Source organism: Rhinolophus sinicus, chromosome 14, assembly GCF_057876585.1.
Source record: "Rhinolophus sinicus isolate RSI-liver-muscle chromosome 14, RSI-T2T, whole genome shotgun sequence".
Lineage (NCBI taxonomy): Eukaryota > Metazoa > Chordata > Mammalia > Chiroptera > Rhinolophidae > Rhinolophus > Rhinolophus sinicus.
The window spans coordinates 52323850-52337859 of record NC_142514.1 but is presented as its reverse complement, the minus strand read 5'-3'; the positions used below and the strand labels follow the sequence as shown (position 1 = coordinate 52337859).

General features: G+C 33.8%; 1 protein-coding gene across 2 annotated transcripts in view; it reads left to right on the top strand.

Moving 5' to 3' along the window:
• Positions 1-10245, top strand: part of NEGR1 (neuronal growth regulator 1) — an 840333-nt gene extending 830088 nt beyond the window's left edge. For both annotated transcript variants that reach the window (XM_074334947.2, XM_074334948.2), the window contains one exon: positions 6386-10245. In XM_074334947.2, coding sequence (XP_074191048.1) covers positions 6386-6510 — 125 coding nt within the window. In that variant the 3' untranslated portion in view covers positions 6511-10245. The remainder of the gene's footprint in view (positions 1-6385) is intronic.
• The last annotated feature ends 3765 nt before the right edge of the window (positions 10246-14010 follow it).

Sequence of the window (14010 nt, the reverse complement as noted above, 5' to 3'; positions counted from 1 at the left end):
TATTTTTGTAAGATAACATGGAGGATAGCTTCATACAACCAGAGAAGCATTGATTTAACCAAGTGTAGATTAAGGATGAAGTAAAGTGTGTGTGTTCCATGGAGAAGAGAAAGCTCTATGGGGACAGGGGCCATTTCTATTTTGCTCAGAGAATGCCTAGCACATAGCACCCACTGAATTTGCTAAATAAATGAGTAAATAAGGAGTGTTTCGATCATACCTGAGGGAGTATTGATCCTGTGTTAGATGCTGTGCTGGGTGCTTTAATGTATCAACACATTTAAACTTCACGATAAATTTTGAGATACCACCAGTTCTTTTTTGTGTTTTTATTTTTTATTTTTATTTTGGCGAACAGTATGTTTTACCAGGGCCCATCAGCCCCAAGTCAAGTTGTTGACCTTCAGTCTAATTGTGGAGGGCGTAGCTCAGCTCCAAGTCCGGTTGCCGTTTTCAACCTTTAGTTGCAGGGGGCGCAGCCTACCATCCCATGCGGGAATTGAACCAGCAACCTTGTTGTTAAGAGTTCGTGCTCTCACCAATGAGCCATCCAGCCGCCCTGAGATACTACTAGTCCTTGTTTGCAGATGAAGATACTGAACTAAGCACAGTTAGGAAACACACCTAGGTGAGTCCAGTTAGAAGGAGGTGGAGCTGGACCTTGAGTCAATATTATCTGGATCTACAGTCCATATATTATGTACATCATATTTAAAAACTAGAAAGCCTTTAACTTTACTAAGAAAATGGAAAGAATATCAACCAGCCTTTTCTGTTGTTTGTTTTAAAGTAGCCTCCCTGACATACCCCATTTCATTACTTCTTTCTATTCCTTTTCCATAAAATGGTGAATATGAAATCACCTAACATTGATCAAAAGTTGGGTTCCCTCTCCTCTCTCTCTCTCTCTCTCTCTCTCTCTCTCTCTCTCTCTCTCTGTTTTAAATCTTTACCCTTTTGTTTCTTCCTCCTTTATCTACCCTTTTCATTCTCCTTTTCATCTCAATTTAAACTTCCTCTTCTTTCTTCATTCTTCTCCTCAAAACCAATTCTTTGTCTTAAGAGCAAGAAGTCATAGGAGCAAATATTAAAATAGGGTATTTTATCAAAGTTGTCTTGAATTAGACAACTACATATTTAGAAATATTTTCTATCTTAAACAAACATCTGTGGAACGCATTTGATATAGAATAGAGATGCACACATTATGAGGAGGAATATTCCGTGACTTCCATATGCTTATAGTCCAGTGGAGGAGAAAGATATATACAGTTTATTATAAGTTAAAAAAGACTTATTTCTGAAATCAGGAATAAGCAGAAGACTAACACTTCTTATTAGAGAGATTGGGGGGTACCTCATGGAGGAGGTGGTACGCTAGATCTTTAAGGAAGAGTAACACTTTGATAGATGGAAAAGAGGGATAGAAAGGAAGGTCATTTATGCTTAAGGATATAGAATGTGCAAATGACAAGGAGTAAGGAAAATACCCTATGTGTTCAGAAATTAGCTCATATGGCTGGAGCTGAGTGTATAAGAGTCTGGATAAGTCGACTAGAACCAGATAACAGAGGTCCTGAGTGCTGAGCTACAGATTTTTGGCTTCCTCTGTAGGCAGTGGAGACCCCTGAAGGTTTTAGGTTAACAAGGGCTTCTACTCTGGCCTCCAGTAGTACAATCTATTGTCCACAGAATAGTCAAGCAATCATATAAAAATGTCAGCTAGCTTCCTCTCCAATGGCTTCCCATATCACTCAGAATGAAGCTGAAACCCTCACTGTAGCCCAACTATACCTCTGACCACATGTCCTAGCCCTCATAATTTTACTGAGGATGAGTAGTAGTATGATACTCACAGGCAACTAAAACATGGCAGAGAACGTAAAACAGATCTGACCATCCCAGAGGCACAGCTGGATATCTCCTAGGAAATTCAGGACTAAATCTGGAGGCCATGTGTTCATCTACACTCCCTGTCTTTTGATGCAAGAGGATGATGCTACAAAGTTTGATGCATGCCTGTCCCTTATATAATCTGCCTCATGACCTACCTTTTTGCTCAAAAGCTGAAGGGAGGTATTCTGACTCTGTATAGGTCTTAGAAGATAAAATGTGAGTGATGAAAGACAATATTCTCATGAAAAAAGAAGTCAAGATATTGTGTCCCCTTAGGTGTTTATGGTGACTGTATGGGAAATGGATATGAACCTTATCAATTCATTTAATAAATATTATTGAACATTTATTTAGCACCAGACTCTGTTCTGTACCAACGATAAAAATACATATAATAAATCTTGGCTTGAAGACATTCTTAGTCAAATAGGGAAAGATAGACATGTAAATATGATGTGATAGATATGCAAATATATCAAACATAGTGCTAAATTAATTTGGCCTGTGGTATTTTATAAAGAGTTTTCTCTTTTAAAGGAGATGATACTTCAACTGAGTTTTGAAGCTGATTTTTAATAGCTATTTTCTATAATTTCTTAAGATTTTCTGTAATTTCTTAAACAGCTGATTGGGCTTTAACATGCTATGCAAATATAATTGTTCCAAATAGTACTGAGACTCTTAACTTTAGCTTTGTGCTTTAAATCATTCAATTAACAAGTCACAAAACAACACGTAATAAATATGTCGATGGGACTAAAGTTATGTAATAACAGGCTACCCCAAGACAATGGACCACCATGCAAACATTTTTAAAAAGTGATATATATATACATATATACACTAATGTGTGTATATCATTGCATTTTGAAATAATTGTGTTTATACCTACTGCCTGGACTGCTTACCTAGAGTGACTCGTTGTCACCATATATATCCTAATGTTCTATATTTGCCTTTTTATTTATACCTCCAGCTAGAATGATACTTTCCTAAGAGAAGAATTGAGGGGTGCCTGGTTAGCTCAGTTGGTTAGAGCATAGTGCTAATAACACCGCAGTTGACGGTTCAATCCCTGTGTGGGCCACTGGGAGTTGCACCCTCCTAAAATAAATAAACAAATAAAAAAAAGTAAAAATAAATTAAACTCTAGCCATAGGGATTTAAAAGGAAAAAAAAGAGTGTGAGAGAGAGAATTGATTTTTATTCGTCTTTACTATGTTCAATTCCCAGCATATAAAAGACATTCAATATATACTTAAGGAGTATGAATTGTGATATATAACTTGACATTAGATATCTGACCTCATATTCACTTGACTAACTTTACTCTTTGTATTTTGGCCTGCTAATTCAGTAGCTATTCTACAGTACCATTTTTATACTAATTGCAGAATTAACAATGCAGCAACAGGCCCCCACTTTATTTTAGGACTAATAGAAGTTTTGCAGTCACAAAACTAACAAGTATATTAATTTGAGACATCTGTGGAAAACTCTGTATATTCTTTTAATTGCAAAGTAACATTTAATTTTTAAATACATTATTGATATACCTTTGCCATGTCTAAGATAATAGGACGCTGAGTAAAAGATAAAAAGACATTGGGGGAAAAGATGGCATTGAAAGTATATGATATAAAGGAGTGTATATGGGGATATATGGAATTAAGTAACAAAAGGACCATAACTATCTTATTAGTTATTATATTCCCAGTTCTTAGTATAGAGCCCGGTACCTAGTTTAGTACATATTTGCTGAATGAATGAAAGTGGCATACTGTAAATACTGTAGCCTATAGGCAAGTGGCTTGATTCAGAAGGAATTCTAATTTATAAGAGAAAAAATATTCCTTTTAATTCTAACTTATTCATTTATTTAATTGAATTGTTCATTCAACAGACATTTCTTGAGCATCGCCTATGTACCAGACTTTGTGTCTGGAAACATCAAGATAAATAAAACATGATTCAGAGAGTTTATAGTCTGGTGATATAAATAGATATTTATACAACTATTTGCAATTCAGTATTATAGTTATATAAAAGGAATATACATGGTGGCCTAAGGACACAGCAGTGTAATCTGCTCAGCTTGTTGAAAGAGAGGGGATTCAATAAAGTTTGCCCGCAAAATGCATTTTATGGATATGGAGTTTTTAGGGTCCTTTATACTCCACCCACTTAACGTGCTATTTAATTAGTCAAGATAATAAAATGTTATCTTTCTTTGGCTTTTAAGATTTATTTCTTATTTATGAAATCGTTTTATATGCTTTATTTATTATACTGTTTTTATTGCACTCAAGATCCTTAAAAAACAACAGCAAAAATAACTGAAATAGCTGTCATTGAGAAGGCAACAGACCAATTAAATATTTATTTATATTTTAAAAAAGACTGCTTTCTAGGTCTTGAACAAGAGCAAATTTAAGGAGTTTTAGGGTTTTAAATTAGACTTCTTAGCTATCAAAACTTGAAAAGTTATCTGTTCAACAATAGACTGATTTTCTTCATAATCTTCTCATTTTTTAGAACTCATTTGTGATGCCAAAAAAAAAGCATGAAATAGTTGATCTTGCTCTGTGTTTACTAAAAGTAGTTGTCTCAGTCCCTGAATCTCACTTACCTGGAACCAACAATTGAACTGTCAAGGAAACTTCCCACTGTCAGGGGCCAATGCATCTTTCACCCCCTCTAAATTCTTAGAGGTATAAACAATGCAATTAATTCTTCTTGTAATGTGGAAATATAGTCATTGGTGAAAGTTCCATTAAAAACTACCTGCTGGTAATTCAAATTCAGTAATTAAAACTGCTCCTGGATTTGAGTTATGGATTTGGGGGTAAAACAGTATATATTTTTTATTACATTATTCACTTTATATTAGAAAACAGTGCTTGAAATCCAGGTTTCATTAAAAGTAGTTAAAAGTATGGTGGAGGAGTTTTTTTTATTACTATTATAATTATTATGGTAAATGAGAATCAATCTCAAGCAAGGCTGAGCATGTCTGCAACATTCACTTTCTGGAACGCAATATAATTCACATTCAAAGAGGTAACTGTCCTCTTGTGAAATGAAGAGGAATTCATTCAGTATCCCCCCACAAATCCCAAGCTTTGTGAGTCTCTAAGTGAAATCCCTTAGTGAAAATTCAACACAACAGTTAGTCAAGTACCACATGAGCTTTTCATGTATAAAACCGTGATCTTTCTACCATGTTAATGTAATCATACAATTCCAAAGCTCTAAATTCTTCAAAATCTCCTTCAGTATAAAAAGCCAAGCTTTTTATTATTATTATTATTATTATTATTATTATTATTATTATCATTATTATTATTGAGGTCATTCTATCTGCCTAGAGTTCCAGTTTCAATTCCCTCCACTTTAGGCCTCAAACTTCATGGTCCAACAAGATTAATCTACTTTTAGACCCTAGAATATATGCTGTGCTCTCTCCTTTCCTCATGAATATGTTTCTTCTAGCCAAATGATTGTCCCCTTTGGTAAAACTCTCTGTTAAACCATTCCTCCCTTGCCTGGGCAGATTTAAATACACAATTTTCTGTGTCATTGCAGTGTGCACATGCAACTCTACCATTCCTAGGATTGTATTATATTGTTTGAACATCTTGCCTCACCTTCGGAACAAACAAACAAACAAAAAAGTTGGAAGAGAGAATCTCTTGTTTGTTTTTCCAGCATGTAGTACAGTATTTGGCCAATAAAAACGATTCACAAGTATATGCATGTCACTTATATGTGGAATCTAAAAAAGCTGAACTGGTAAAAATGGAGAGTAGAATGGTTACCAGAGGCTGGGAAGTGGGGAAATTGGGGTACGTTGTTTAAGTGTACAAACTTGGAACCAGTAGACAAATAAGTCCTGGAGAACTAAAGCACAGCGTGGTGATTATAAACAATACTGTATTATAACCTTCAAAGTGGCAAAGAGACAGGATCTTAATTGTGCCCCCTACAGGAAAGAACTGAAAATTATATGATGTGACAGAGGTGTTAGCCAATGCTATGGTGGTAATATTACAATATATAAATGTAGCAAATCAACACCGTTGTACACCTTAAACTTACACAATGTTGTATGTCAATTACATCTGAACAAACATAATTTTAAAAAATTATGCCTGAATGAATATTGTCCACTATTTGTCCACTAAAACAAATATTTACAATGCATATAGGAAGAATAATCACGTTAGCTTCTGTATATTCAGTGCTTAGTATGTGTCTGGCCCAGTGCAGGCTATATGTGCTTCATCTCCAAGTCTCACTACAAACCTGCCAAGTGGATTATATTGTTCATATCTCTATTTTACCCTCCGGGGGGAAAAAAAAGGGAAGCTCAGAAAGGTTAGTCAAATAGGCCACACATTGCTCCAATATACTCAGCTGCCTTTTGATTAGTGTGAAGATCCTGGAAGACAAATTAGATTTTGATTTAGTCTTTTCCATTTCTTTCCAGCTCCAAGTACAGCCCAGTATGGAATTACCGGGAGCGCCGACGTTCTTTTCTCCTGCTGGTACCTTGTGTTGACACTGTCCTCTTTCACCAGCATATTCTACCTGAAGAATGCCATTCTACAATAAATTTAAAGACCCATAAAAGGCTTTTAAGGATTCTCTGAAAGTGCTGATGGCTGGATCCAATCTGGTACAGTTTGTTAAAAGCAGCGTGGGATATAATCAGCAGTGCTTACACGGGGATGATCGTCTTCTGTAGAATTGCTCATTATGTAAATACTTTAATTCTACTCTTTTTTTGATTAGCTACATTACCTTGTGAAGCAGTACACATTGTCCTTTTTTTAAGATGTGAAGGCTCTGAAATTACTTTTAGAGGATATTAATTGTGATTTCATGTTTGTAATCTACAACTTTTCAAAAGCATTCAGTCATGGTCTGCTAGGTTGCAGGCTGTAGTTTACAAAAACGAATATTGCAGTGAATATGTGATTCTTTAAGGCTGCAATACAAGCATTCATTTCCCTGTTTCAATAAGAATCAATCCGCATTTTAAAAGATGCATTTTTTTCTTTTTTGATAAAAAAGCAAATAACATTGCCTTCAGATCATTTCTTCAAAATATAACACATATCTAGATTTTTCTGCTCGCATGATATTCAGGTTTCAGGAATGAGCCTTGTAATATAACTGGCTGTGCAGCTCTGCTTCTGTTTCCTGTAAGTTCAGCATGGGTGTGCCTTCATAAAATAATACTTTTCTCTTCGTCTCCAAAAACATTTTACCAAATCCTACAATTGAGAGCAAAACAACAACAACAACAACAAAACACAGTGATAAAGTTAAACTATATCCTATCTCTAAAGAAGGGATAAGCTGTTGGACTGTAAAAATTTATTCCTTCATTATCAATGGGGTTTGAGAATTTTGCCCCACAATAACTCAGATTTGTGAAGGAAAACAACAGGTAAATTTACCATATATCTTTAGTTGTAGCTAAACGTTAGAAAAACTTTGGGAAATAATTCCCTTTATAAAGACAGTCCATCAAAGGGATTGCCTAGCAATCCAACATCTTTTCCTCTCACTATTCCAAGCCAAAATTTTAAAGATGGTTTTTCAGAAAGGATACAAAGTTCAATCACCTAACACTATATCAGTTGGTAAGCACTCAAAATTAATTTGGTTCTGTGGCAGGTAAGTTGGTAAGATAAGGTGCTCTTCTGGAGAAGAGCATTTTGCACATTTTTTATCTGGAAACATCAACCAGTTGATAGTTTGGAATGCATGTTATATAAAAAAAATTCAAACTATATTATAACAAATATTCCATGCTGGTATGCAGCAGATCAATCTCTGAAATAACTAATTCTATAATAAAATATTTCTTTATAGCCATGTCAGCTCAAACAAGTAAGGCCAAAAAAAAATAAAATAAAATTACCACGCTTTATTTTTTCTTACATGACATATGTAAGATATGATCAAATGAAGACAAGTGATGAGAATATCTTAAGATATATTAATTATAAAATTATCTTGAATATTAAATTATTTCTATTATAAAAAATCAAAACTACATTTTTGAAGGAAAATGCTGTTACTTTAAGAAGCATTACATAACAGGAATAGTTTGATGGTTTTACTCTTTACTAAAGACCATAGTCTTGAAAGTCATTTTACAAACTTGATGAAGTTACCAATTTCACTACACCTAGAGAAATTTCTGCAAATAGACAGTCCCCTTTTGCAAATCATAAAAACAACAAAAAACGCCCACTAATAAAATTAGATGCAAGAAATTTCACAGAAGTTGTACATATTTAAGATAACTAATATTTTGCCCTGAAAGAAATAACTTGAAAATCATGATTTTTTCCAAGTAAAATTTAGTCCCAAAATATACCATAAATCTAATTAGAAAAATAAATCCTAAATGAGGAGGCATAAATATACAATGTTTCCATAAAATGGCAATAAAATGGCATAATGCTATTAAATTTCCTCATGTAATAATTTATTACATTACTTCGACTGACATATTTAAAATGGTTTTTTTTTAATACATATGGCATTTTAACTTTATTAGTGATTTGCTTCTTAAAAATACTCTATGTGGAACTGGTGAGTAAATTACAGAATATTTTTTTGTATTGCAGCTTTAAAGTGGCACACTCCATAATAATCTACTTACTAGAAATAGTGGTGCTACCACAAAAGTGTTAACCATCAGTACCAATGTTTGGGAAAAAGAAACAGATCAAGAATGCATATTATACAGTGACCGCTTTCCTAGAGTTAAAAATACCTCCTCTTTGTAAGGTTTGTAGGGTAAATGTGAGGTAAATCGAGATATAAACTATGGATGAACCAAATAATTAGTTCAAAGTGTTGTCATGATTCCGAATTTGTGGAGTCTGGTGTTATTACCATAGAATGTGACAGAAGTACAGTCATAGCTCAGTAGCTATATGTATTTGCCTTTATGTTAGAAGAGACTTTCTTGAGTGACATTTTTAAATAGAGGAGGTATTCACTATGTTTTTCTGTATCACAGCAGCATTCCTAGTCCTTAGGCCCCTGGACAGAGTGAAATCATGAGTATTTATGAGTTCAATATTGTTCAAATAAGGCTACAGTATTTGCTTTTTTGTGTGAATGTATTGCATATAATGTTCAAGTAGATGATTTTACATTTATGGACATATGAAACATCTGATTACTCCATTTTATCAGTCCTGACTGTACAAGATTGTTGCAATTTCAGAATAGCAGTTTTATGAAATTGATTTACCTTTTGATCTATAATAATTTTTTTCTAGCTATTCATTTCAGCATTATGTTTCCACAAGTTACATTTGTGGGATTCCTTTTGTTCCCCTGAATATTTTGTCAAAGTAAGAAGTAAGAAAAATAAAAAGCAACTGAGAATGGAGAGTGGAAAGAAAAGACAGAAAAGTGAAGGAAGTAAAGAGAGAAGAAAAAAAGAAGGAAGAAAGAAGGAAGGGAGGGAGAGAGGAAGAAAAGAAGTAGGGAAGGAAGGAAGGAAGGAAGGAAAGATGGGAGAGAGGGAGGAAGAACCAGAATATTAGGGTTATAGACTTAATTCATTTGCATTCTTGGTTTAACTTCAAGTGGTGTAATTATATTTTACAATGATCCCATTTAAGACGTAAGTCCTGTTACACCATTAAATTCCTATTATGCAGCAATTACATAATGGAAAACACTGCCCAAATTATAGTATTGTGTATTTTGGGGGACTCTAAAAGATTTGACAGTGTGAATATCAAACTTCAAGCTAATTTGGGGGGGTTTAAAACTTAACTGAATAATTAATGCTTCATCATAACATTTAAGCTGTATCTAGAAAGTAGATTGGAGAACTGAGGAAATTACCCAGATAATTCAGGACAAAATATATATATACATATAAATACCCCAATGTGTGAACTCAGAAAAGTCTGAGGAACTTATCAAAGCCAATCATCTATATTGATCAAATTTATTGAATAATTGTTAATACATCTATTGTACTTAGCTTTGTGACACAGCCAAAAGTACCTATTTAATCTTTTCAATAAAAATTGTTTTTGAAATTCAGAAATGATTTAAAAAGAGGTCAGGTTTTTAACTATTTATTGAAGTATGTGGATGTACAGTATTTCAATAGATATGAATATGAATAAATGGTATGCCTTAAGATCCTTTGAATATGTATTTACTTTAAAGACTGGAAAAAAGCTCTTCCTGTCTTTTAGTAAAACATCCATATTTCATAATCTGATGTAAAATATGTTGTACTGTTTCCAATAGGTGAATATAAAGTCAGTTTATCAATTAAAATATGTATTTGATTCATTTTAAAACTCTTCTTAGTTTAAGAGAAAAAAGACAGAAATAATAGTTTAAACATATTTCTGCTATTCCCTTCTTTATTTTCTGCTTCATCCACTGCACCACACTCACATCTTGCAGATACTCCAAAGCAATACTGGGTGAAAATATGCGATGCTACAGAGTCAAAGAGCTCCATGTTGTAGCATTTCTCTCCGCTGTTGATTTACAACATGTTTGACAAGCTGAACTGCATCTAGTCTAAAGAAGTTTTCTGGAAAGATTTTATTATCATGTTAGAACTTTCACCTGTTAAAATGCAGCAGAGTTAGCAATAGAGACTAATGATAAAATCCTGTTAGTTTTACAGGCTAAGCATCTGAAAACTCAAATGCCTATAGGAGTCAGGCAGATAGCATAATTTCATAAGACAGCTGGGTATAAAAAGGGAGCATCTATTCCACCTCAAGGCATTCAGTTACAATATTCTTAAAAACTTTGCTTTCCAAACAAAACATGATTTGTCTGACAACCCTTGGTTTGTGACTGCTATAATATGCAAATAAGATCCATCCCAAATGAATGATTTAGGGTCTCTTCTCCAAATATGTCCATCTATGATGATCAACCAAACAAAAAGGAACAATGTAGTATCTAAATAAAAGAGCAAACCATGAAAAAAAAATCCATGCTTGGTGTACTAAACTATTTTGAAATATGGGTGTATTGCTATTTTAGGAAAACTATATCTACCAAACCCCTCCCCCAAAAAAACTGAAAACACACTAATAAACATGCATACCTCTTTGCTGAATATCACTACAGTCACTTTGAAAGTACTCCCCTTGGGAAGCTATGCACCGATACCAGCACTTAGTCCACCCTTCAAAGCAATTTTGCGACTCTTTTTCTGGAATGTCCATCAGAGTTGTCATCGTATTACCCTTGATGTCCTGAATGTCATCAAAATGTCTTCCTTTCAATATTTCCTTTATCTTCAGGTAAAGAAAGAAGTCATTTGGGGGCCAGATCAGGTGAGTAGGGACGGTGTTCCAATACAGTTCTTTGTTTACTGGCTAAAAACTCCCTCACAGACAATGTCATGTGAGCTGGTGCATTGTCGTGATGCAAGAGCCATGAATTGTTGGTGAAAAATTCAGGTCATCTAACTTTTCATGCAGCCTTTTCAGCACTTCCAAATAGTAAACTTGATTAACTGTCCAGTTGGTACAAATTATTAATGAATAATCCCTCTGGTTAGCAACATTTTTGCAATAAGTTTGCAAACTTAATTGTCAGACCTTGTATGCTTTCACATTCGCATGCATTTTTTTTTAAATAATTCAAAACTTACTGAAAATACACAGGAATTCACATCTCTAGAGAAAGAGAACAAGTTGACAAATAGCTCAAATAAATAATTTCCAGTCTTCGTGGAGAAGAAGAAAGGAGGAACACTTTTCAGTCTTCTCCCTACAAGCACTGCCCACAGTCATACTTAAGCTAGCACAGATCTCCCAAGGTCTTCAATCTAAGAAGCATGTTTTACCTCAGAGACAGATGTGGCAGCTAGAATTCGTCCTGAAGGGTCACAACTATCTCAACCTTGCATTTGGCTACAATGCCAAAGCACTTTAGCAGACATTGCTACTTTGACTTTCAAAGTACTTTAAAATGTTACCGTTGTCACATATTGATGATGAAAACCAGACTCAGAAATTTTAAGTCACTCACTGAAGACTATACTAAGTGGCAGATTTGAGCCAAATGTGCAATGTACTCGTAAAATACTCCCAATGTGTGTCTATTTCCATTAGCCTTAGGAAAATGGAAAGGATGTGATGATATCTCTAGCTTCACAAGTATAAATATGTATATTTATATGTAAGTAAATGTGTTTATACCTATATATTTTTTTCTTTAATGTCATCCCTTTGTTTTCCAATGTCTCCAGAGTGTATGTGGTTTAAAGGCAAATCACATTATATATCTTATCTAAAATTTGGGGTTTATGGACATACAATGAAATTGTCTTTAGACACACAGCCCTTGTAATACTAGGCCAATCACACCAAATGCAGGATCTTGTCATAAGCATATGTATCTTTTTTTATATAATAATTTTCAAAAAACCTGCCAACTTTTGGATAATCCGCAAAGACTATTTCCTGGGCATCTGTAATCAACAGAATTCTTAGGGAAATGGAAATCAGAATATATACACATATTTTTTAAAAGTCACAATAGAATACTGATTTTAATTTTGAGTGATGTTGTTTGAGCCAACTTATATCAAAATACTAATTATGTGCACATCTGCTTGTGCTGGGGCAGTAGAACAAGAGGGAGATTCTAATTTTGGAAATTAAACTACATGCAACCTAAGAAATGCATTTGTATTTTGTTTGCAAAATATAAATATAATGCATATCCTGTGGACATAATTCTTTAGTTAGAAAAAAATGAAAAGCATGACTTTCAAGCACATATAAAATGAGCACATTAATTCATTAATGAAGGACAGAGTAAGATGTTACAACCAGATAAAAGGACAATCCAAAGAATAGACACTTTTACAGATTCAGAATATTGAAATTAATGTTAATAGAAGCAAAACTGGCTTCTTCCAGAATAAGGAAAATAATTCAATTGAATCTTTAGCCAACAGAATTTATTTACATGTCTATAGACAAGATATATTCTACCTACGTATCACTTACCTACAACTTGTAAAATAACTCAAATGCAATGAAAGGTCCCCATAGATTTAGAAGCAGGTAGCCTGGAAGGGAGTGCTCTAAATAATGGATGGGTTTTTAACTGCAACAGAATTATTTTTTCCTAAAATGAGATGTAAAAATCTTAAAAGTAATTGAGATTGTTAATATTTTGATAACATAGTAACCTCTATTGTAATGACTCAGAAAAAAGAAACACACCAAGTTATATATCTAATTATTCTGCATTTTGTATATTCTAATTACTAATTATCTTCCTTATTTCGTAAGCTATTATCCAATAGTTTGGGGCATATAGAAAAAGAAGCAAACAATTAAAACAACAAGAGCCACCTTGCTTCAAGAACCTACCTTGCTGGGAAAAAAACAAATAAATTCTGGACACTTGTTAAAAGCAAGTCTTTTTGTCACTTGGAAAGAGGGGCATTTAATTTATGGAATTTTACATCAACAGAAAGAAATGTGAAAAACAGTTCAGAAAGCAATATTTCATCAACCAGATATAAGGATAATGGTGAAAAAACATTGCAAGAAACTATTGCAAGTGTTGAATGGTCTGCTTCTACTTAATGCTAATAAGCCCAGTTCTTGCACAAATTTTGGTTTGGTAGAAACTACAGGAGGTAACATGGCTCATTAGACTTTCAAAGTTTTAAAATGTTAACGGGGGTGGTTTTCCTCCATTTCAAGTGAATTGCTAAAAGGATTGGGATGGTTCTCAGTGAAACTTTGAATTTGCTAGTTTCTTCATTAATGTTGACCTTTTTATATTAAAAGAAGTTAACTCTACACTAAACCACAGCAGACTTCTACCTCCTGCAGTTTTGAATTGGGTTTAAAGAAGTATTCCAAGCATATGGAATTTCCTGAGAAAATTTGGGGACCATTGTGTAGAAAAAGGACTTACAAAATAGCCTTTGGAGACAATAATCTGTGAATAATAAAGAACAATGGTGTATTGATGGTTCTAAAGCATATATTAGGACCCACAGAATACTTACATAGTTTTCTAAGTAGGTTCATAAGCGTGGACTGTAGTTGCCTTGAAATT